At 41.2% G+C, this 26,151-nt stretch overlaps 1 protein-coding gene across 1 annotated transcript in view; it reads right to left on the bottom strand.

Moving 5' to 3' along the window:
• The window catches only part of nrg3a (neuregulin 3a), a 315,296-nt gene that overhangs the window by 15,042 nt on the left and 274,103 nt on the right, over window positions 1-26,151 (bottom strand). The window contains exons 4-6 of the mRNA XM_078288565.1: window positions 14,863-14,886; window positions 5,987-6,089; window positions 1,065-1,191 (exon numbers count right to left, since the gene is read on the bottom strand). Of these exons, the coding sequence (XP_078144691.1) occupies window positions 1,065-1,191; window positions 5,987-6,089; window positions 14,863-14,886 (254 nt within the window). The remainder of the gene's footprint in view (window positions 1-1,064; window positions 1,192-5,986; window positions 6,090-14,862; window positions 14,887-26,151) is intronic.

Genomic DNA, 26,151 nt, shown 5'->3' with positions numbered 1-26,151 from the left:
GATAGGGAGCCCCTCATGTCTACAGTGCATGTGTAGAAACAATTGCTTCATTGTAAATTTAAATGACGGTGTAACCGTCCTTGGAGTAATACAAATACAATTCGTTCAATAAGGCTTTGTGTCAAACCAGTGTAGCTTTCATTTGTACTGCATCGGAAAACCTTGAGACCTATACCGCCCATGAGAGTGAGAGATGTGTAAAGATGGTTAAAGCTAATCTATGCATAACGACACACACACACACTCCCGAGGAAGCGGACGCTCTGGGTTTGACTGACATCCAAATTAAGGTGATGTTTACCATGCCAGCTACTCCGAGCGACACAGCTGGGATAGATGTGTCGACGAAGACTGCTGAGAAGATGATGAATGGCGTTACCAGCCACCACCCACGCTCCCAAACCGCTGAACAACCGCTGGCTCAAAGACCTGAGCGCCAAACGCAAGTGGCCAGGCGGATGTGGGAATACGTACGAGGATTTCGAAACGCCACGTTAAAGATGCAGCTAAAAAACTGTGGCGAGTGATGAAGGCAATAAGAAGGCAGGTTGGATGCCATATGAATATGCGTCTGATTTGTGATAATCTCTTCAGGCACACTGCTGCCAGACATCGTGTTTTGGATTTTAATTGACTTGAACTGACATTTTAGCAACAATCTAAGCCAAAATGGTTTTAGTGAATATTTGCAGTATTCTAATTATGTTGAAAATCATGATAATACCGGTTGTGTTATTGGTACTGCTGCTGCTAATGCTGGTTCTAAGTGGCAGTGAAAAAGCAGTAAGCCATGACAATTTAAAAGTATGGAATAGACTTTTTGAGAAAGGGATGTGAACTCCCCTTTTCTGAGTCTTGCTGATATTTTATTAAAACCGGTTCAAACTAAAGTCATCCAAGGTCTGCTGCCTCCTCGAAACATCACAATCATACAGCCACTCTGAGAAGAAACAGGAGCACCATGAAATACCCACATGAATATTGATGCCTTCACAAATGCATGTGGATATGTGGGCATCCTTCACGAATCCCTTTAAAAGAAACAAACAACAGCAAGTGGTCACCTTATGCATTTGCAGGTTGGTGTTGGGGGTCCTTGCCTTGGCGTCCAGGGCATTAAGGGAATTAGCGCTGTAGTTTTTCAGACTGCGACTCTCCTTCAAGTGGGCCTGGAGCTTCTCTCTGCGCCTCCTACACACAGAGAGAGAGAGAGAGAGAGAGAGAGAGAGAGAGAGAGAGAGAGAGAGAGAGAGAGAGAGAGAATTACATTGGACGATGCACAAGTGGAGTTTAAATGTAGTTTTGGCAGGAGAGCTTTCACCAAAGTTTCCTCTAAGCCAGCGGTGTCCAGTTCAGTAGTCTGCAGGTTTTCATCTCAACCAAACACTACACCAGCTGATTTCACTATTTATCACACTTTCGGTTTCAACCAGAGAGGCTTAACACTGGCTTTGAGTACTCAAAACTGTACACAACGGTTACTGGCCCAAGTATATCAAAAGCCTACAAGCTGCCAGTCACAATCCATTCTTCTTTAGCATTGAAACTCTGACATACCTATTTTCACACATCAGCTGTTTTTCTCGCATCCCAAAACCACCCCAATTTTCTCTGCAGTTTTAAGATTTATTAAAGAGCACACATCAACTGCATACAAGGCAAAGTGGCTTACAACTTAATCTAACCCAGCGCTCGATTTCACTACCCTCTTATCTATCATCAAGTTAAAATGCAGTCTTGAGAAAAAGACCTCTCTAAGGCACTATAAGTGGGGGGGGAGTGGGAACGTTCTTGACTATATGTTTCTCAAATAAAATAATAGCCTTTTAGATGAATTTTGCCTCTACAGTATTGCTTCTCCAGTGACCTGCTGTCATATATGCTTTGCAATCATCTCTGATTCTAATATTAGCAAGATGGACCCTTGCAGTTAATCTATAATTTTGCTCATTCATATTAATTTCAAGCTGGAGCCTTAGGACTAATTGCTTAGTATAAAGTGAATGGAATATTGTGACAATTGGTATACATTCGGTTCAATGGAAGGAATAACACAGATGTCCCAAATCAACAGTGTTTCCCATAGTTGCATTGTACTATTTATGGGCAGGGGGAGAGTAATGAGGTAGAACCCAAACCCTGGATCCAAACACTACCGTTAGATTAAGAGGAACTCCTGGCGGTCCAAGTTGTTTTATCTTAAATCCAGTTCAGAAAACACATTATTAAACACACTGTTACCATTTGAGATTGATACTGTAGGATTTAATCGATACCAAGTCCTCTTAACTATTCAGATTCTTGATGACTCCATGATTTTCCAATCAGGTAATATAACTGAAGCCAACTTCATTTCACAATGGAAAAGTCAGCACAAAGGATAGATTACAAAATGTAGCATTAAATTCTGTCTTTATTGAGTCTTTATTCTTGTTAATATGCATTTACATATTCATGCATCCCACGACTATGCATTTTCCAATAAGTTGGGATGTGTTTCTGAATATCAGGGACTCTATATGTACTGGATTTGTATCCCAGATTTCTCTCTCCCACAGACTTTTCAAAAAACGACTCGACAGCCAAGGTGAATTCCCTTGTGTCAGTCCAGTGGCCTTGGAGACAGAGGGGAAGAGGGAAGTGAGCTGGGTGATTCACCAACGGAGGTTTCCACGCAGCGTCTGTGCCTCTCCGTTTGCTCCCTACGCAGTAAAACAAATGACTTAAAACTGACCAGAACTAACATCGATTTGTCTACTTTCTCTGTGAAACCTGAATCACACATGGCACAGTTTACTTATTTTTTATATACCTTGACTTCATTGATTCATTGGGGTCATCCCTATGTTCCCTCAGCCCTATGTTCCCTCATGAATTTTTTCCCCCATCCAAATTAGGCCCTATGTTCCCTCAGCCCTATGTTCCCTCAGCATCGGAAGGATAGGGTTAGGGTTAGAGTTAGGGTTAGGGTTAGGGGGCGAAAGGGGCGAAAACATTACCTCATTGGCGGAGGTACTGATCTGAGGGAACATAGGGCTGAGGGAACATAGACACGCTCCCGATTCATTTCAGTTAAGAGGGTTAAGGTCAGGACTATAGACTGTGGCTGTTTTGATCCTCCTGGTTCGATGTTTCTCAAAAGATGTGTTTTCATACACTTTTTGATATGCAAACGTTGGACTTTGGAGTATTAATTGGAAGGAGGGGGGCTGAAGGCATTGACTGGTCTTCCCCTGTGGTGAATTAGTTAGGTTGACCCTAATCTTGCATAGCCACAGCTCCAGCTCACGCCACGAAGTCAAGAGAAAATCATGTTAGAAAAAGTGGGATAATTGGACATTGTGGAGCAAAAGGTTGCAATTCGATTGGCTCTGAATTTTAAGAAAAGTTCTCTCACACGCCCCCGGAAGAGGCACTTCTGGTTTGTTTTTCTGTCTTGGTAGAGAAAGTTCCCAATTGTTACAACACTAGTTACCCAACCTGCCAAATTACACCGACCTCGGTAAAAATGGATGAAAACTTTGAATCATGATTTAATTCTGTTTTGCCAGAAGTATGCTCATTACACCAGATACAGTCAGTGAAGCCTTTACATTTTCTCAGCTTGAAAACTCTACCATGGAACTTCAATTATATTTTTGGTATATTCTGCTTTTGGAAAGCCATTAATGTGAAGGGTCTCATTATCTTTTCTAAAGACTTGATGAAATCTGGCAGTTAATTTGATGCTTTATCTTGCATAATGTTATGCTTGTTCTTTTTGATGGAAGCATACAGTATGTTTTGCTGCAAATACAGTTTTTACCATTGATTTGATTTGTCATCTTGCATCACCCACTGTTTGTGCCCTGTGAAAAGTTTTCCTTTGTTAGCTAGTTGACTCTTCCAACTTCCTTGGTTGTTCCTATGATATTAAACAAGTCAGCAGCAATGCACAAGTCTGCCCAAGCAAAGTTTGATTGGTTTGAATGACGTCAATAACCCACAGGAACCTTTTGTAACCAGCTCATCTGTTGGAGCTTTTCCAGTCTTTTAGGTGTGAACCAGAACTGTGGCTACATACATGAGCATGACAGGTCTATGTGACACCTGCTGCCAATTTTCTCATCTGGCCGGGAAGCTTCGTCTAACCTTAGATGAAGCTTCTAAAAAAAGTAATATAACGAGTAGTAGTAGTTGGGCTCATTACTCAGAAAAGGTAATTACACTACTCGTTATATTACTTTTCTGTTACACCCGTAAAATTGCACCCCCTCAAAAATCAGGATAACTCAATTATCTTGCCTGTGTGTTTTGATGTGAATGATCAATGAAACCAAAGAGTGATGATGTTCAGTCATCCTTTTGCTCCATGAAATCAAAGTAGTGAGAATGCATCCACCCACAGGCTAGCTCCTCGAGGCTGGGCTTTCTCAGAGTGTGCCTGCATTATGAGGAAAATTAATTTGATGACAGGGATAATCATAGTGTTTGGATAACTTCAATGTAATATTTAGAAGGGATGATAAAAGTTTTTTTTTGACCGGTAACTAATATAGCTACTGAAATTGAAATTGAGTAATTGGTTACACTCCTCGTTATTGGATAAAGTGATATTACTTTAACATGATACTGCAACTCTGCTAAGGAGTAATGTATGTTGCTCTCCATAGAGCAGTGATGAAAGCTGAAAAGTTTGTTGTACCCCCTTTATCTTTCTTTGTTTTTTGTGTTTATTTTAGCTATATTTACATCCAGCTTCTGGCAGTGTGGGGAATTTGCCGTCTGCTTTAACTTTGTCCACATCCATCAGATTTACAAGCACATTCCCCTCGATCTGATCTGTATGCAGCATCTCCATTGAACAAGCTAGTTCCCTGACTCAATTATGGATTCATTCAAAGTGCCTGTCCATCATGCCTTGATCTGATTATCTTGTTGTCGGGCTGCTCACTCACTCACATCATTATATTACAGAGGAAGCCTATGGAATTACAGTGCCATCTATCACTGCATGCTCTACGGTCCATATACCCCGAATGACAGACTGCCATTACACGCTGGATTTTTGACCCATCCTGCTAAGAATATACAGTCTTTCTAGGCGAGCTATACAAAGTTCCCGCAGGCACAAAATGGATGTAGTCCACTCATAAGCCAATTAATGTGCATATAGAACATATAAATATGCAGATGGAGAGGGACAGAGAGGAAGACAGGGAGAAGGCGATAGAGGGGAGAGGTTAAGAGCAAGGGAAAAAGAGAGAGAGAAAGAGTGCATGCAGGAGCGGGATGAGCTGACCTTTTGGGTTATGTTAAGCTATGAACGTCTGTGTGAACATAATGAGATTTACAAATTGTTGCAGCTAATGTATGGCATTTGACAAGTCAGAGCACAAGCAGAAACCTGGCCTGGGATTTCATACAAAATATTTGATGCCTCAAGTTTTTCCATCAGTCTATGCTAAAGTCTCTCCTGAATAAAAAAAAAAAGTCTCCTTTGACAGATTTAGTTTGTCTACACCAAACAGGACGGATTACCAAATAATGTTTCTTTTTTTTTTTTTTAATCTATGCCAGATTTTCCATCTTTTTTTTCTGTTTTCTATGAATATTATTGTCAAAGGAATTTCATTGGAGCAACTTTCTATTCAAATGAAAGCAAGAAGCAGATCATTGCAATGTCATTATTATTATTACATGTTACTGAAACTAATTTACCTGTCAATGTATTAATGAGAAAATCCTACATGTCACATCTGCGCATGGATGGGAAAGTAGAATCCATCTAAGAGTTATTTCACCCAATTTCACTCAGTTCCCTGCTGTGTGTGTGTGTGCGTGTGTGTGTGTGTGTGTGTGTGTGTGTGTGTGTGTGTGTGTGTGTGTGTATGTGTGTATGTTTCCTCCGGATCAGTACAATTTACAGATAGACATCTATCTACTGTATAAATTTTGGTTTTGGTGTGAATTATATAAATGTGTGCGTGTGTATTCATCCACTCACTTGTTGCGGCAGTAGAGGGCCATACAGAGCGTGCCCAGGAGGCTGATTGCCATGGCGATGGACGTGATTGACAGGACCTGTCTCTTGTACACCTCCTTGCTCTCTGCAGGGAAACAAACAGAAGTAGGAGTCACATTAATGTTTGAACAACAAACTCATGGGAAATAAAGTCGTAGCTCACATAGATATCTGTCGGTATGTGTGTGTGTGTGTGTGATAGAGACAGAGAAAGACAGGTATGGAGGAAAAAGGTGTGTTTTTCGTATCTCAGTATGCGTTTATGGGTCTGTGTGAGTGTTCGTAAATGTGTATATGTCTACTGAGGTATTCAATATTCACAGAGAAACAGAGAAGTTAATACTCTGCAGCAATTATACCATCACGCAGAATTAAACATGGGTTTGAGATTTGTACTTACACACTTTTAATTTCTAACGTAGTTGTTTACAATTCCCAAACAGCCATTTTACATCATCAAATAACCACTTAGTGCAACGGCTCTCTAGTGTTTCTTGTATCTGTCCTGCAGATTCCTTCTGAGGCTTTCTTTTACCATTCCTGTAACTGTAATTACTATTGTGATAAAATTGAGCAAACAACTTGAAAACCATTTACAATACCCAAACATCCATTTACAATTCTCAAGCAACACCTTCTATTCATATTTACCAAACAGCCCTTCAGTTCTTTTTATCAGCGCAGTCACATCAAGTAATGCTCAGATAGACATAAACTGCCTTGGAAATGGATGCTACATGTAATGGAGCTTGAATGCATCGAGACAAGAAGAGTTATGGCTCGGACGGACACCATTAGTGGAGAAAAATGGAAGCTGTCTCGTTTGCTACGAACAAGTAAATCATAGTTGCCTTCAGATACATTAATAGGCGATCGATCAAGTTTTATTTAGTGAGGCTCAGACCTTGGGATAAGGTGGGGAAAACCACGCAGATGACACAAGGTGTTTGGGTTTTACATTGTGGTGATTGAGACAAATTTACTGTGAATGGGTTTAAATAGCCTCTTAAGATAACATTTTTAACCTTTGCTTTACCAAGGCAAGCAAAGCCCTGCTACCATAAGTGTAATTTGAATGGGTGCTGTTGGTGCCTCATGGCACCCATGACCAACAATGTAGAGAATCCCTTGGAATGTAGTAATATTGGTAAAAATTACTCATGAGGTAAATATGCATATTATGAACAATATTTGACTACATTCCATCGCTAATTGACTCATATAACCTTTATCAACACATTCATTGACAAATTTGCAACGATGAAATTTGGAAAATTGAATTTGTAGGTTTGGTGCAATATGGCAGATTTACTTTTTTGTTGTGACATTGAGGCACTTACATGACTTACATGATGAATTGGTAAATACATACACCACATTTTGGCTAAACTCTCATGTTGTTGTTTTATTTTGTTGTTTTTAATTGTAATTTCAGGATGATATTATTTTTTCCCTTTTAGACCTATAACACGATTGCATAAACAGAGATCACGAATATAGCTTGCACCCATATGCATGAAAGGCAAACTGCGCCCCTGCCTGCTACACACTCAACCTGGGAGCTTCCCAGTACAACCACAGCCTTCTACCACTGGGGGTAGCATCAAGATTTTCTCAGCCACATTCAAACCAGGAATCCACCACAAACTGCCTGCATACATATACATTAAACACAACCAACCATGCAGTATGTCTTCTGAAATCTCAGAGAGCTTAATTCAAAAAAATATTTTGGTCTAAAAATATGCAAAATGGATGTTTCCTTAAAATTAGAGTTAGAACTGACTGATCTCACCCAGTGTGCTAGTGCGCTGTCAGTGCCTTTGTCTTTCTGTTTCTCTCTCGCTCTTAATTCCTCTTTCAATCTATTGTTTATGTCTCATCTCTTTTTTCTCTCCTTCCCTTCCTTTTTCTCTCTCATCTGTTACCTATCTCTCTCTATCTCTCTCTGTCTCCGTCTGTCTAAGGTGCGTTTGGGGCCAGCGTTGTTTTGATGCCCCTAATCAGCCTGAGTCATCACATTGGCTCATTGGCTATAATTATATCATTAGAGGGAGCTGCAGGCTCTCCTATGGGAGCACAGTAAGGCCTACTGCAGGGAGGCAGGAAGAGAGAGAGACAAGAGAGAGAAAGAAAGAGATAGAGAGAGGGGGAAAGTAAGAGAGAGAGCGAGAGAGACAGAGAGAGAGAGAGAGAGAGAGCAAGAAAGAGATGTAGGGAAAGGAGCATGGAGGAAGAAAGGGATAGAGAGATGAAATAGGGTTGGAGGAAATGAGAGGGGCAGAGATGGAGAGAGATGGGGATAGAGGACGAGATATCAGGCGCTCAGGCTTGGCATGACATCATCCTCTCCCTCTCTCATCCACACACATACAGACAGACACACACTCATGCACACAAACACACACACCGATGGCTGATGATAAATATGTTGCCAAGGTCAAGGAATCCCTCACTCCCCCTCCCTCTCCCACACACCCACGTCCTTGTTTGAACACACCTATGCAGAAACACACTCTCTTGATGTGAATAAATCATGTGACCCGAGAGAGGGAAAGCATGTACACGTTCCATCTGTGGGGTTCGCAAGGTCGCATCTTCTATTTATTTCCACTCCAAACCTCGATTTGTCCCCCGCAAAGCCTTCCTGGCTGCTGATTTACAGCAACAGAATAGGAAAACTATGATTAATATTTTAGGCTAAAGGTGGTGGCGGCGGTATTATGCAGGTGCCGCTGTGACCTTTTTGTCCAGATGTAGCGAGGCACACTCAGTATAAAACTTCACAAAACATGTTTCCATACAGGTGAGCTAGAGGCTAGAAAAAGAGAAGTCAACTAAGTGAGAAATCAACTTTTCCTTGAATCAAGCTATGTATTAGCTATATAGTGATGATAAAATCCGAATTGCCTTTTTGCGTGCTTTTTGTATTCACGATTCAAATTGTTTCATATTATATTCTCCTAATATCCAGATACATAAAAAGTATTACTTGCAGAAAGCGTTAATAGAGCACATACTGTATCCTCCATCTGGGGAAATATGTGCCTATGATGTCGTGTCTGTAATCCATACATCACTAATAACAAGAAAGGCAAGCGATCTCTCTTCCCACTTAAAACATTCACACAGTCATCCCTATGTCAAACAGCGGTGAACCTGTACAAACTAAGACTTGTTTCTCAACTTCTTCACCACTTGAATGTTCTGGAAGAGTTCTGCTGCCGCTCACAGCCTCTGGCAATAATTAACATTAGCTGCAAGAGTTTTACTGTGCAATTTAGGAATCACCAGCTCTCTGTCATCATAAAACAGTTGCAAACATTAACCATCAAGCACACAAGGGCCACAGACACACAGACACACAGACACACACACACACACACACACACACCCACACACTCACAAACAATTACAGAACAATCAAATCGTAGTCTGTGACAGCACACACAGATACAAGAGGTGAAAAGTAACAAAGTAAAAATACTTTGTTACTGTACTTTTCAAGTAGGCTATCCGTACTTTACCCAAGTTTTTCTTTCACTTAAGACTTTATACTTTTACTCACTACATTTCAAAAGAAAAATCCATACTTTCTACGCACGCCATTTTCAGAACAGACTTGTTACTCCCGGGAAATCATCAACTGATTTTTTTTTTTTTTTTTTTTTTTTCCCGCATCAGACAGCTTCCATCCCGGAAGCAGCTGATCTAGAGCCAACTGTGATTGGCTGCTTGTTCACCAAAGCGACACCAAAAAGGAAGGAAAGGGACAGAGAGAGAAGAAACACAAAGAGAGAAGCAACAAGAGAGCAGAGAATTAATGTTGATCTGTGATAACGCTCCACGGAGAACCAGTTTAGGAATTTGGAAAAGCCTTTTTTAGACGACTACTTTTACTTTTATACTTTGACTTGAGTAAAGGATTTGAAATGGTACTTTAGATGAGTATTTCCACTTTTACTTGAGTAAGGAATGTATGTACTTCTACCACCTCTGACAGATACACACACACACACACACACACACCTATACACACACACACACACACACCTACACAGACAACACAGCATTGACAGAAGTCTGGAGAAAGGCTGAAGCACCATTTTGACACTGTGGCTCTGAGGCAAGCTGACTCTGAGCCCAGGTAAGACGGCTTAAGTCTGCATGGCGGGGTTCAAGACACGTGAACAAAAGCAGCAGACACAAAAAAAATACACTCGGCAGCGCTCCACCACATGTTCTGTTCCCATCACTATCAGCTATTTCTGTATGTAACATTTCCCCGGCTGTGCCAAGAGCAGTTGAGATTGGCAGGAGGGGAATGAATGAAGGGAATGACAAATGAAGGGAACGACATGAAGAAGTGAGAGGAGAGATCAGAGGACAGAGAAAGAGAGGGACGGGATTCTCAAGCGGTTGTTTCGTCGCCTTGAGCGGTATCTTTCATGTACTGTCATACAGACTGCTGATTGTGGATAAAACCTATATTTTTGCAGGTCTGCCTTACTAGATTAAGCTGTGCTCTCTCTCTCTTGGTCATGGTCCTTTCCTCCCTTACAGGGATGAACGTGACCATTTACATACGGGATATATTCACATTCTTTCTTTGAGAGTTGGACTTGTAGATGGAAAGTAAACTTTTTTAACTGGTCATACTCTAAATAGAGGTCTGTTTTACTCCTGTGTTTAAAGCTGCAATAAGCAAAATTTTCTGACCACTAGAGGGTGACGGAAATGCAACACTTGTAAATAACACACAGCAAAGCCACTGCACTACAGAGGCCTACAAAGGAGATACATTGCAAAGTACCGTGCATAAAGGCTAATAGCTAAGCTAACCGTACCTACAGAGAAGTGTCGCTGGTTACTGGTCTCACTTTGACAGATCTTTCTGCCGCTGAAGGTTACATGTCCCACAGTGACAAGTGAAGAGGTAGGTAGCAAGTTTACTAGTTTAACATGTTTACTCGCTCGCTTCATCGATTCCGCCATAACGAGACCTTTTTTTCTGGAATGGGAGGGGGTGAGGGCCGCTTTTAAACACCGAGGGAGGATCCAAGCTAGTTTTAAAAAAATTGAAAGCTACTGAATGGAGCGGGAGGAGCTTTGTTCAGGAGCGGAATTTGACAACAAGCTTTAGAAAAGAGGTGAAAACAGCAACACAGCTGGCTGCTGTGTGGATATTGGTTTATATCATTATGTCTCAATGAAACCTCCAAATAGCACACATTAGTTTCAGGATTGATTATAAGGTCTGATATCGCTTATTGCAGGTTTAAAGTAATAATCCGCAACATTTTCATATGAATGTTGTTCTCTGCCACTGATTGATATAACGCAACAGTGATTCAAACTAGACCCAGTCCATGAAAGCTTTTACATTTGCTGTTCTAAACACCCGGTGTCATGTAGGTCTTCCCCGGGAAAAATGCTCTGGCACACAGGAAGTGATGCGTTTTACATTTCTGGCGGCAGCAGCAACAGTTTGTTTGGAATAAATAGAAGAAGATAAATAGAAGAGGAACTGGTTTGCATGAGCAGCGAAAGCCACCGAGACTGAACAGGCAAAGAACAGAACGGCACCTACAGAAACTCAAATTTCATCAACAGAAATCCAAGGAAAAAACCTAAATGGCGACACTGTTTGATTGCAAAGTGATTTCCGGGAAGTGCAGTAGAAAAACACCACGGCGATGACCGCTTATCACAGTGTCTTTCTTTCTTTCTGCCTGTCACACGTTCGCTTTTTCCTATTTGATGCTGAGCAGCACCAGCCTGATATACTGCAATCACCATGTTTTTCACATTCCTTAAGTCGTTAAAGTCAGCCAGAGTGAAATGAGGACTCGCTGTGCCATGCCTCCACATGTAAAACACAACTGAACGACATAAATGACACTAGCTCTTATAGCTGCCGATGTCAAGACACACACACACACACACACGCGCACACACACACCTGTCCACACAGCTCTATTCATCTGTGCCAATCTGTGTGTGCTCAAATCACACCTTGGGGCCTCCAGATGGAAGTAGAAAATCAACATGACTTAAAATCCACCCCCCTAAAAAAAAAAAAACAGCCTGTAACATTTTGCTCCAACATTGATTTACAACCAGGTAGAACATCTTCCAGTCAGAGCTCAGTGATCTCCAATGGAAAGGAAATATTGATGCCCACATGACTGACTGACTAGCTACAGTGTAATTTTCTCCCTTTCACCAAGCAATATGAAAAATGTATTAAGACGAAGGCAGGATCCAAGAAATACTGAATTTACTCTGTTTCATTATGCCTTGGAAAGGTAATGTCCTGTGCGGAGAGACTTCAACCTTAAGGCACTAATTTTAACCTCAGAGATTGGGTCTGCTGGAGCGAGTGTTTCTTTCTCTTCAAATCTAACATGTTAGGCTGTGGGTTGTGTGAAGATAATGCAAACTAGACCCCATAACTAGCATCGCATTATAGCGGATAATTTGGTTATGCTGAAGCCCAAGATCATAATAGTATGCGTGTGCATGTGTGTGTAGGATATTTGTGTGTATTTGCATGCAAAGCAAAGGATGGCCCAGATTACATGAGCTTGACAAATGTTTTCCAACCAGCTTCATTGATTAGCTTCTCAGTCAGAGCTCATTTCTATGAACATCCAATAGCAATAGCAATATATCTAAAGCAAAGTGCTATCCAGATATACACATTAATGTATTTCAATTAATATACAGCTCTAAATTGAATAAAACTGATTTGTATGTTCATAAATAGCCAGCGTGTTAAGGGCTCGGTCTACAAGGGAACCAACATCAATCTGCCGACTGGAAAGGCCCTCCTAAAACAAATATTATCATTGATATGGCATCAATAACTATAAACAGAAATGGAAACTTCTTTAAAGGGAAGATTGAGGATATTAGAAGCCCACATTATTGATTTCTATTCAAGCCCCCTACTGAGACCTTCAAAACATTTTCATTTGCCAGTGTTTTTGAGAAACTGGCAAGTCTCCAGTTAGCATCTGTTGCTTGCAAAAGCACTGAACATAACCTTCACCCTCAAAGTAACAAGTAAGCCATTCTATGTAACTGTATATAACAACAATACATAATAGAACTGCTTAGAAGGATCTCTGTGTGATTTTCAGAGTGACAGTTTCACATCTCACTTAATTTCTCTCAACAGAACCTGATTTCGAGGAGGAGATGGGATCTGTTGACAAATCCTGCGTGAGTGTGGGCGGTGCTTACCCATCTGTGCACGGCTTAGCAGGGGAAACACCTCGGCACGACTACAGATGTTAGCTAAGCAAAGAGAAAATGTCAGAGCCTGAATGATGTTGCAGCGGCAAAAAAACAAAAACAAAACCCTTTCACTGAATATAAATGGGAAACTTGCGAGATAGTTCTGCTGAAAAGATCATCTGTCACTGCCAAATTTACATAGTCTCAGCAAGTTTTCTGAAAGAGCTGTTGTTCGTTTGACTGAAAACGCAGCGGTAGAAACGGAGTAGAAAAGGAATGGGGCTGCTTGTTCCTTTGAGCAATGAAATTTTACTTTGAGAGCTTTGCCCACTGTGAAAAAAGCCAATAATGTCTAACCGGAGGGGTGGGCATTTTTCTGTAGATGATCCGTTGTATCTCCAACCTGTCCGTATGGAAAGAGCCCAAATTGTACCGACTGAGAGAGAGAGGGACTCTAGTTAACAACAAGCCTCCATGTCGTTAACTAGCGTTCGTCAGCCATGATACCCAACGCAGAGCCTGGAAGGAGGGCCAAGAACAGGAGAGAGCCTGGCAGAGATGAGCTGCCGCTGGCACGCAGCCTGCACAGCCTCACAGGCATGTGTATAGGAAACACACACACACACACACACACACACACAATTATTTGAAGATTCTCATCTAACTCGCATAAGCACAAACCAATGGCTTAACAAACACACTTTTGAACACATGCCATGCACACACACACACACACACACACACACACACACACACACACACACACACACACACACACACTAATGAGGAGCGCAATTGGTAACAGTGCCAACATCATAAAAACTCCCTCACTGTACCCTGCAAGCCTCTCTGTTCTCGCTGTTACCAAGGAGACTGCAGCACATTGGTATTCTGAAGGGACACTTCATGAGCAATTGCGTGCGAGAGAGAGAGAGAGAGAGAGAGAGAGAGAGAGAGAGGGAGAGAGAGAGACAGAGAGAGGGAAAGTGAGAAAGAAAGAGGGAGGATAAAGATAAAGACATATAAATACATATGTATACACAGGAGAAGAGGAGGAGCGAGAGAGGAGAAGGATAGAGATAGCGGCCAGTATTCCAAAAGCATACATATACTGTACAGTATGTAGAGAGAGAGAGAGAGAGAGAGAGAGAGAGAGAGAGAGTTTTTGTTCTTGCTTTTTTTTTGCAATTTAAATGCTTTAGCAACACATACACATCATGCTAATAAAGTTCATTGAATTGAATTGAATAGAGAGAGAGAGAGAGAGAGAGAGAGAGAGAGAGAGAGAGAGAGAGAGAGAGAGAGAGAGAGAGGTGTTGATGGGTGGTACTTATGAATACATTTTCATATATTTTCATATACACCATTTCTTTTCACCACATGGTATGCCGCAGCTTTGTGCCCTGTTTTTTTTTCCATGTCACATTGGATAATCATGCTATGTGTGATTGTGTATGCGTGATTACACATATCCTCATGTGCATATTAATTAGCGTCATGAACAACGCATGTATGTAAGTAAGCAATCATGCTTATCACTGTTTATCCAACATGAAAGCTCTGTGATGCTTATGGGCATGAGTCATGCAGCTATAAGACAAGAAAAGCTTCCTTACCCATAAACTCGATGCCCAAGTGATCTGTTGTTCCAAGCAGCACGGGGAGGAGGAGGGGGGAGGGAGAGAGAGAGAGAGGGAGGGAGAGAGAGAAAAAAAAGTTATTAAAACAATGTGCGTTAGCATTGTGTCAGAGCGCATAGCCAGATCATCACTGACTTGTTGTTGTTTTATGTAAGCTGCACTATCGGTCTTTTCTCTGTTGTCACATAGCGTCAGAAGACACATGCTAGCGATGTTACCAGAGATGACACACACACACACACACACACACACACAATCAAATGTGCATGTACACACCCACACACCCACACACAAAGCTGAACGAACTTGACGTATTCGCCAGCGTATTCCCGATGCCCGAATAGCACAACGTATCAGATTTAAAAGCCTCTGTATGTTCTGCTGTGTAAAACATATCAGGGCTTACATTTTGAAACCACAGACAAGAATACATTTTTTTAACAGTGGTGGCAAGTTATCAGTGGAGTGTGTGTGTGTGTGTGTGTGTGTGTGTGTGTGTGTGTGTGTGTGTGGCGGGTGGGTGGGGGGTTAGTGCTGCTGGTTTGTTGCTGTTGAATAAATACAGTCAAAACATCTTAAGAGGTTGCACATACACCACTGACCATGATAATGCCTATTAGGGATGTGACGCTTTCTGTCTAGTATGTGAAACTGGTCCTGATTAACAGACTATAAGGCGTTACATTTCATCTTCTTGCCTATCCTGTGCACAGCAGTAAGCTACTTTCAGAGCTCAAGCAAATGTAGGAAAGTACAGTGTTTTCTTTACAAGCCAACTTCCTGACAAAGATGGTGCCAAACATTTTTGAACTTGTTTTTAACACTGTAATTAATTGCCTTGCACATTAGAGATGCAGAGGTCAAGACTTGATTCAACACTGACATGGTGCAGAGTCAGTTGGCAAAAACATACCAAGTCTAAAAAAAGCACAGGCAATATGACTTTTTTTTTTCTGTACCACATTTTAAAAATAATAACTTCCTTTGTTATGTAGCTGTAAGCAGCCTTGTCCCTTAAATAGGATCTAGGTGTGCAGGTTTTACAGCCAAAGCAGACTGCCAAAATGCTGAAATCCAGACTGCCAAAAATCTGTGTCATTAAACACATTTTAAACTAAATTATTGCATAAAAACATATTATATAAAGAAAAGCAAGTCTTTTGTTTTTAACTGTTTTATTCTTGTTTTATTCTGGTTTATTATCACTTTATTGTCTGGGAAGCACTTTGTAATATTTGTTTGAAAAATTCTGTATGAATTAAGATCTTATCTTATTATTTTATTTATTGATGAAATGGAGATTCATCATCCAGCTTCACTACTTAACTAAAACAAAAATAAATAGTACAATTAGACACAATTATTTCTTCTATTAAGAGCTGAGATTCCTAAATATGCGGAACTTTTAAACTGCTGCAGGAACTGTGAAAAAGAGCAGGAGCTAACCCGGGTCCTGGAACTGGAAACGCCTCCACTCACCAACAAAGTAATCTGGAAAATCTGCGGTGTCACCGTTGGCTTTTACCACAGTGACAGTGACTTTATCTCTTCAGCGGCCCGGCCCGAGATCTTAGACTGGGTGAGCTGCTCTTTCTAATGCGGAAAGCTCTGTCCAATCTGCCCTCTATCTTATCGGCCTGTGTTAGCCCAGATATAAGCGGATCATTTTTCACTTTACCAATGACCTAGAGACCTCTCTCCGCTCCCTTCTTGATTTCTCCCTTCAAAAATGCCTGGGATGCGGGACAGGAGGAGATGAACAAGATAAATGGCATTCTAACATGACGGCTTTCTGAATAATCTACACTCATCTTTGTCAACTATTGCTGTTTGACCAGAGAAATTGGGGGAAGTCCAGACTACTGTACATGGTTTATATAAATGTAGAACAGAATGTAGATACAGCATAAAATGGATTAAAAGAACTGAGTAAAATCCATGATCTGCATATGCCATTTGGTGGAAACTTTTACCCAAAATGCCATACAACACCATGAGTGTATGTATTTTTCGTATTGGAGGCCCCATTGAGCTAAACAAGACCAAAAGACTAAACTAAACAACCTGTCCTTTTAAATTCTGTGGTTTTGTAGCTTATTAGGTAGAGCTACACACTAAAGCTTAGGGATTCAATTTGCTGTGTAGGTCAATGGGTAGAGCATACATCAGCACTAACACTGTTAGAGTGCAGGGTTCGATTCCCACTGGGGCCACCCACACTGAAGATGTATGCACTTTGGATAAAAGTGAACCACCAAATGTCATAATTTAAATCTGCTTTGTGGAAACCAATGGCCTTTGATTCACTAGTTAGTCAACAGCTGCTGCTGGAGATGCAACATCTGAATCCAGCACAGTCTCAGTAGATTTTGTGTAATGAGCTCTAACTCTGAAACACAGATTAAATGTTGTGGACATGAATAATGTAAATATTACGTTCCTTCACCATCAAAGGATTATGTGATAATAGCATGAATTGGACACACCATTTTCAAGTATTTATCACATGGAAATGTTAGCTAACTGTCACATTTAGGCAAGTAAAACAATTTGGTTAAGGTTAGGATAAGGTTTGGTCATGGTTAAATAAGTAAAAACTTTGCTGAAACTTTTGCTGAAAATGAAAACTTCACGGTATTAAGTTGGGTCGACAAGTGTATACGCCTAAACACCACCAACCTCCACACGCTTACATATTTCTCTCACTCCTCATGCACAGAGCACATTATTATTGTGCTCATTTCATTAAATTTCATGAGACCAGGCTGTCCGAATCACAAAACTGCATCCAGTTTGGTTGTTTTGGGAAAAAAAACAATGAAATATTGGGAAGGTCTTGTTAATTGCAAAAGGTCATGTTTAATAATGCCTGAATTTGCTCATAAAATGGGGGCCGATCACACTTTCAGCATTAATTCCAAGCAAATGCTGTTAAGACGATACCTCTGCTGCCTCGTGGACACTAAGCCAGGCATTATGTCGACTGTAAAGCTTACTGGAATGTCCTTGAGTACAATTCTAGTTTGCTTCTTTTTTGCATCATAAGGAAAACAAATCTGTGACCTCCCACCTCCCCTCTTTTATGAAAATAAACCATACACCATGCAGGAACTCAGGTGAAAAAACAGAAAAACAATATAGGAGTTTATATAAAGGTAGATGCTCCCCAGTGTGTGTGTGTGTGTGTGTGTGTGTGTGTGTGTGTGTGTGTCTGTGCGTGTTTGTGTGTATGTAGCCAGACGGGGAGGCAGGTGCGGGTGGTAGGGAGCCTGCAGCAAGTTGCCCTACTTCCCCTCCCCGTGGACACACACACACACACACACACACACACACACACACACACACCAAATAACCACTCCACCTCTATGTAGGTGAGGCACACTCAGAAATAAAACAGGAAATACTGTAGGAGTGATCTTCAAGCTGCCATTCTCACTGGAAAAAGGTAAGGGAGAGAGGATGAAATGAGGATAAGGGGTGTGTGTGTGTGTGTGTGTGTGTGTGTCTGCTTCCACGTCTGGAACAGTCAGACTGGCCTCTCAATGGAAAACAGTTTAGCTCACCTCTGCTGGGACACACACGCGCAGACTGCGCGCAGACTGCAGTCATTTAAGAATGCTATAAATCGAATTTTGCCATGAATATGTGATGAAATTGTGAGATTAGTTGGGGCGGCATACTGTGAGGCTTCACAAGACTGTGAAACTGTTGAAGATAGAAACAGCAGCCCTCGTTATCTGCTTTGTTCTTTCATTTAGTTAAATCTGTGAGTTCTCAGTCTCAAGTTCCCTGCTAAATCTAATAAGCCAATCGGTAAATTATCCATCAATACCCTTGACGAGAGGAAATGAATATGCGGTAATGTGGGCTGTAAGTTGGATCTTTTACTCTTGACTGAAACTTGGTTGAGTTGTGGCCTGATCATGTTATTCTGCTCTCAGAGGAACTGTGGCCATGGTGGAGGCGTTGTTGCTGTGTTCAAAAAACATTTTAAATGTAGCCCTGTTGGTATCAAAGCAAGGCCTAAAGGTGATAGAAGGAAATAACAGCTTAAAAGAAAAAAGTCTGCGGTAACACTTTAGAATAGGGAACACATTAACTATTAACTATGGGTCTTCCCACAATATGTGATGCAAGCCACTTATAAGCCCCCATACTGAGCAAAGCATACTAAAAGCCCAATTCATGTGAAACAACTTCCTGACTGACTGCAGCACTAATTATGAGGCTATTGAGGGAAAACCCATAGTTTATGGGGTATACTTGTAGAATACAATAGTGCAGAATAAGGAACGAATAAGTGGTTTGTAATGACTAATAATGAACCAATACACTACTAATATGCATGTTAATAAGCAACTTATTAATAGTTAATATGTTCTATGTTAATGCTCTATGTTTTCTATGTATTGCTGCTGGTGACACCCAAATTTCTCCCCTGGGGATTAATAAAGTACATCTATCTATCTATCTATCTATCTAAAGTCGGTTTTTTGTTCATAGTTCTGAAACTGCCCGTTTCAGTTACTAATGATCTCCTGCTGAATGCAGATTCACAGTGCTCTGCTGGTTGACTGAAGCGCAGCTTTTGACACGATTGATCACGCCGTTTTAACTGACAGATGGAGGAAGGGGGTTGGTATCTCTGGGACTATCCTGGACTAGTCCTCATCTTACCTGTCAATCAGAAAATGCTCAGTCTCCATTAGCGATTAAGTTTCTTCTCCATTATTGATTACATGTGGTGTGCCTCAAGGCTCAGTGCTCAAGCTCATACTCTTCTCGTAATATCTGTGACCCCTTGGCGTATTATTGGTCAACATAGAAACTCTAATCGCTGCTATACTGAAAATACTCATCTGTATCTCAACTGCCAAACAAAATGATCCCGGTAAATTGGCAGTATTATGTGACTGTCTGGCTGATTTCAAAGACTGAATATCCCCAAGTGACGACCAGCTAAATACAGACAAAACGGACCTTGAGACCTTGAACACATGTCTAGACAAACCAAGCTTTCAGCCCTTTGACTCTGTACAATCAAGCTGTAGCTAAGAATTTAAGTCATCTCTGACTCACGTTTCAACCTTGAGCAACATAATGCTACAGAAAAAGTACTGGTTTACCAAATTAGGTATTATTTGCATGGACTAGTATTACATGGGCACCTCATAGAAAGTTTCAGACCAAAATGAGACATGCACCATTTTAAGAATGTGGAAATATCCATTTCCGTTTGATGTTTTAAATCTCTTCTTGCAATAAGTTTTTACAGTGTTTAAATCATGTTTTTAAATACTGTTTAAAAACAGTTTTTTTTTTGTTTTTAGTTTAGTTATTTGCTATATAACGCTGTTTTTCATTCATGTCTGGTATGTTTTAATCATTGTTATTTTGGTAACCCCATAGACAAAATGTGTTGTCTTACTGTAGTGGAAAGAAATATTATTTGTTTGTTACGTTTACTTGTGAATGATCATTGTCACAGTCAATTTACAGGTTACATTTCAATTGCTCAAAGTCTGACACATTTCACCATTATAACTCCGTGTGTCTCAGGAAACAACGTCATCTCACACATTTTGCATCTATTTTTGCATTAAGTTGTCTAGTTATACAGGCAACATTTGTATATTGTAATGTATTTGAACACACACACACACACACACACACACACACACACACACACACACACGATCTCTCCCTCTCTCTCTCGCTCTCTCTTTCCCTCCCTCTGTCAGATAAAAAATGAATTATTGTGCAGATGGGCATGCGGGAGTGATTGCATCATGTTCAGATCTTAAAGTCTGAACGATAGTTTTGCTCTCCATGTGTGCCTAACAGAGAATACTCTGCACGCTATTTCCAATTTGTGCTTGCAAGTCTTTAGAGAGGGGGGAATAAATTGATATCTAGACGGACGGCGGCAGTGAATGAGCAGGGCGGGGTGGGGGGGGGGGGGGTGGGGGGGGTGGTGGACGGGACTGAATGATGGCGTTGCGTTGTCCACTGTACAGCCTTAATGAAATGTAATATGGATAAGTCACAGAGTACAATCATGTGATGCAACACACACTCTGGGTTTCACAGTCTCGCTCTTTGCTCTCTGTTAGTCTAACTATATTGATTTCTGGCTGGACCGCAACAGCAGGGCCAGCCAAACATCACTCACTGACTGAGTGATGAAGTTACACCATTGGTCGGCCGTGGCACGTGGCACATCGTAGGATCACAGAGCCAGAAATTTAAGTTTTGTTTTCTCCGCCATCTTGTTTCTCCGCTGAGATCCCACACAGTAAGCAGGCTGACCAATATCATGCATGTAAGCTGAAGCTAACTGCAGCTAACTGAAGCTAAAGTGGAATCTGTACAATTATATCATATCGCCATTTATTTCGATGCATATGCGCGAGCTCAGTCCACCTGACAGCCCTCTGTTCTGTCGGCGGAGAGAGAGACACAGACAAGCATGGAGGTTTCGGCGCGCCGAGGGCTTACTGCCGACGCTTTCCGGAGTTTCCCGGGGGCACGGTTCCGGCCAGTGCCGATAGCTGGGCGCCGATTTGTTCCCGGTGATCCGGCCAAGATTTCGGCGGGGGTCCCGACGCCGATGCGTCACCGGGTGTCCGGCGAATGGCGTTTTCGGCATCGATGGGTACCAGAGCGTCCGGGGCTTGGATCAGGAGGATCAATGCGGGCCGTGGGCGCGGTGGAGAGGACAGAGAGGAGACGGGACGCGCTGAAACGGAGATCAGTATGGATGTATGGACTATTCTTCTGTATTAACAGTCTACAGCGGAGTTAGTTACACCATTGGTCGGCCGTGGCACGTGGCACACCCATACACGGTCCAGCCATATACTAGGTTTTGACCTAGTCTTGTTTATTGTTTACAGAGATATTTGCAGGTGCACACACACATCCTTTTGGGTCATGGTTAATTTTTTTAATGTTTTTTATATGTCTCCCAAATTTCATGGTAAATATGTTATTAAGTTGCATAATTACAAATTATGTGGTAAAACAAGCATGAAACACATTTACCTATTTACCACATTTACCATTTTCCTAGCTACAAGCTATAGTAGCTGCCTGCATTCAGTAGACAACGCACCTGGATCGAAACTCACACTTTCAGAACTGTTATTTCCAAACTTGCATGATAGCAAATTGAATTGAAACTGTAGCGAAAGTTCAATCAGGAATACTACTTTTCTTACACTCACTCCCTCTAGTCTTAAAATAAATAATTTTCTTTTTTCCCACGCTTTCATTTCCTGCTTCTTCTATTTACAATTCAAACAATCAGATTTCTACACGCATCCGGGAACCAGTCATCATGCTGCTGCCAGAATAAAAAAAAAAAAAACGTCCCTTGCTTGCCTGCCTTCATTTCAGTGCTGCAGTCCCATGTTGAGGCCTTCAGCTCTCAAGAGGGAGTATCCAACCCAAGGATCATCCAGGTCTAGACTCCAGGTGGGATATCTATCATGCCGCCTTTGGGGTTACTTCCCATGAAGATAATTTCTTGATGGGGTCTAATCACCAAAGCCTTTTCTGTAAATCCCAGAGTCTCTTGTAAATGATATCATGCAGTAAAACTTGCCATTTATCCTCCATTTAGTCTCTCCTGATTGAAATGCCTATACGACATGTCAGTGGTTAAGAAAATAATAGCACACAGCCCGAAAGTGATTCATTGTTTTTCAAATCACTGTCTTACATTGTTCAGCTCACATGTCTGTCCCAAACTGAGGGTGGTGCACCCAACAACAGTCTGTCCTGAAATATGACAGATTAATAGCTGTGTGTGCATAACAGAATTGTGTGTTTATGAAAACACCAAAACAATGTGTTCGGTAAATGCCAGCCTCTATCATCACTGAATTTGAATGTCATCTTTCACTGACCTGTTTCATCATTTCATCATTTGTTCTCTCCCTTGCATCCCTCTTTTGTTTTTTGCCCACAGCAGTTTCTATAGCAACCAGGTATCTCTATCTACTGCCCTGACAGAAACTCTTTCATCTGAGCTGTCTGCTCTGCATCCATAAGTCGAACTAGTCCAAACAACAAGTCCTGGGAGGATTATCTATTATGGCTTATTGCACCAGCTAGAAAACAGCCATGTCGGGCAATACAGCGATGAACAAGATAACCACTCCAACTGCTTCTTGAGGCTCTTTCATTATGCAGGTGGGTTGTGCCAAACTGAATGGCTGGGAAAAAAACAAAAGTCAAAGTTACAAAATGGCACTTAATTTGATAATCTTTGTCTATATAAAATAGAGACTGTCAGGGCAAATTTGTTAACAGTTTCTTAACTGGATATGCAGTAGTCTGTAGAGTAGTAGAGTAAAAAAAAATCTTCACGACTGTGGGGATGTTGCACTGCTGGCTAGACCTAACACTGAATCAAATCTGATGCAGATAAAAGCATGAATGAGTTAATCATCCTGATTTCAATGTTTTACGTTCGGCTGTACAGATTGGATCCCATCTGGATTTTTTTTTTCCATTTCATTTCATTATCTCAAAAGCGAGGAAATGAGAACTTAGAGCAGCTCTACAGCTGAATGGTAAGTAATCTATAAAGATATGTAGCTAAATTTGGCAATTTTGTGTAGGAGATTGGTAAAATGTACAAAATATGACAAAAAAATTACTTGCTTTTTTGACCAATTTTCATTTTTTCTGTATTAATTTCTGTATTAATTTTCTGGAAAGATGAAGGGTTTTTTGGACGGTGTTTTGTTTTAATTTCAGTTTTGAGCTTTGCTTTCCACAGTGCAGCGTGACTCACTCTCTTTACAACCATTCACTTTATCCTAATTGCTTTCTCTCTACCCATCTGCCCTCTCTCCTATTAACTGCCTCGTCTCTCTCTGGGTTCTGCTCCTTCTTCACAGCGTGGAAGCATCATGGTTTCCCTGCAATCCGCGCAGTAAGTTAGAAATTAACCACAGTTTCAGAAAATGGCAGCTTTACAGATGCAGCGTTAACAACACACTTCTTCCCGCCGCTTTCACCATCACAGTAGCTCCAATTATCATCCATGGATGCAAATGCATTTTATTGACAAAACTTTTCACACACACACACACACACACACACGCACACACACACACACACACACACACAACAAGCTTAGACTCACTGGTGGAATTTGAAGCAGGCATTTGCATCAAACTGAAACCAAAATAAACCAAATAAAAAGAGTGAATCAAGCCTAAAATTAGCAGACGATTTAGAATACAACAATAGAATCTATGAATAATTACATTATTTAGTTTTATAAACCAAAGCTGGGAAATTTTCCAAGTTACACCAGACAGTGAATCAACTAGTCTGGCTCAAAGGGAGTTTCATGGGGGAAAAGTGATTTTGTAATTTGGATTTTACCTCATCCCTTCATTACAAACATAACTTCCTACATTCTTGCCTCTTGACCAATCATAATCTGTGACTCAGATGGGAGTGAAAGCCATCGACCCTATAGCAAAACACAAGATAACGCACATCAACCCCTTGGTTTTGAACGCTTTCTGGCTTGTGTTTGGATGAAGAAATGCAGTCTTCACTCCCACTTGACGACGGCCTCAGAGATGCTTTCCCGCTCGCTGGCACAGCACTAAAGCAAAGTGAAATGAAGCGAGGAGTGCGGTCTGACTATGTGAGACTTCCCCACAACTGACTTTGCTTGTGTTTGGAGTAGCTGAAAACATATTTTCACTCTCAAATTAATTGAGAGTTTGGTACTGTACAAGGACAAGGTTTTACATTAGCAATGTTTGTGTAAGCCTTGAAATAAAACGGGTCTGACGGCTTGTAAAAGCTGGAAAAAAGCTTGTTTTGGATTTACAGGACAAACTCCTCCACACTCTACGTAAGTATACCTAAAATGCCTCTAGTCACATAAATACTTGGTTGGAGTTTTAAAATTCAGATTGAGTTTGCGCCCGTCTTCTTCAGAGTTAAAGAGTAATTGCCCCAATCTGTCAAGGCCACTGTTTATTGTCTGTGCTGTCCAGCTGTCCAGCGGAAAAACAAAATACGTCAGCAATAACCTCTGAGTCACTGTGGGAATGCCTACAGGGAGCTGTCAATCATCATTAGGGTCGTATCTCCATGAACATATCCTCCTTTCTGAACCCCTGAGGCTCCTCCTACACACACACACACACACACACACACACACACACACACATTTGTCTTATTATACTTTTGAGGGCCTTCTATTCCGTAAATCAACACCTAACCCAAATTCCACCCTCAGATACTCTTACACTGTTATATATCATCAATCTGGAAATTTAATGTGTTCCTGGAGTTATTTTGTGATGAAGTGTTGTAATTTTACTTTTTGGTGTTCCCACTTTCTGTCAGCCTGCCTCATCTACTTCTACTTCAGTTAGTAATTTCCCATATTTCCCAGAATGCCTTTCAATCTCAATCTCCAGAGAATGGGCGTGAAGATGTTGCATTGAGTGTGGGCGGAGTCGCACCCCTTACTCAAAACACAACATGTCAACAACACAAGGTTTATTGAGCCTACTGTCCTCTTCCTCTGTGATGGATAGACTGTTTGACCCAAAGAGTCTGGGGACTTTCCTTGACGCTGCCTACAGCGACAGTGTCACTACTGAAGAGGAGGGTGTTGTTGTGATTTGTCTTGTCATTGTCAAGAGAGAGAAAATGTCAACAGGTGCGAACACTGATTCAATTTCGTAAAAGTTTATGTAGACTGTGTGAGTAGAACATGAAAATAAACGAGACTTTACAACATGTCAAAAAATCTTTTGAAAAGTAACATAGACAATCTGCTCGGCTTTCATAACAAGACGTTCAAGTTTGACCCTGTTCAGGGTGATTCTGCATTTTCATTGGCTACATACAAACGCCTGTCACGCGTAATCGTGTCTCAGCCAATAACAACCCGTAATAACAAACGCTTTGCAACACGACGTTCAATGCACTACCGTTTCCTTTTAAACGTCCTGTTTGCTACGTTTTAGGGCGATTGAACGCACCCCAGGTAACTTCCGGGTGCGTAGCAGTTTAATGTTGCTACCTACCCTCCTTTGAGTGACATATCTAGCACCAAATAAAACCCTTGAGCATATTCTGATTAGAGCACAAAGTTCAGCTCCACCTCCAGTTTCTGTCTCCTACAGCTGGATGGGAAGTCTGGCTCACTAGGCTGTGATACTGATATTGCATTCATAAAAAAATACATATTTGTCTTGGTTTTGATGATTGTAAGGC

This window comes from Centroberyx gerrardi, chromosome 15 (assembly GCF_048128805.1).
Source record: "Centroberyx gerrardi isolate f3 chromosome 15, fCenGer3.hap1.cur.20231027, whole genome shotgun sequence".
Taxonomy (NCBI): Eukaryota; Metazoa; Chordata; class Actinopteri; order Beryciformes; family Berycidae; genus Centroberyx; species Centroberyx gerrardi.
Note: the sequence above shows the minus strand (reverse complement) of the source record. Positions and strands in the feature narration are given on the sequence as shown.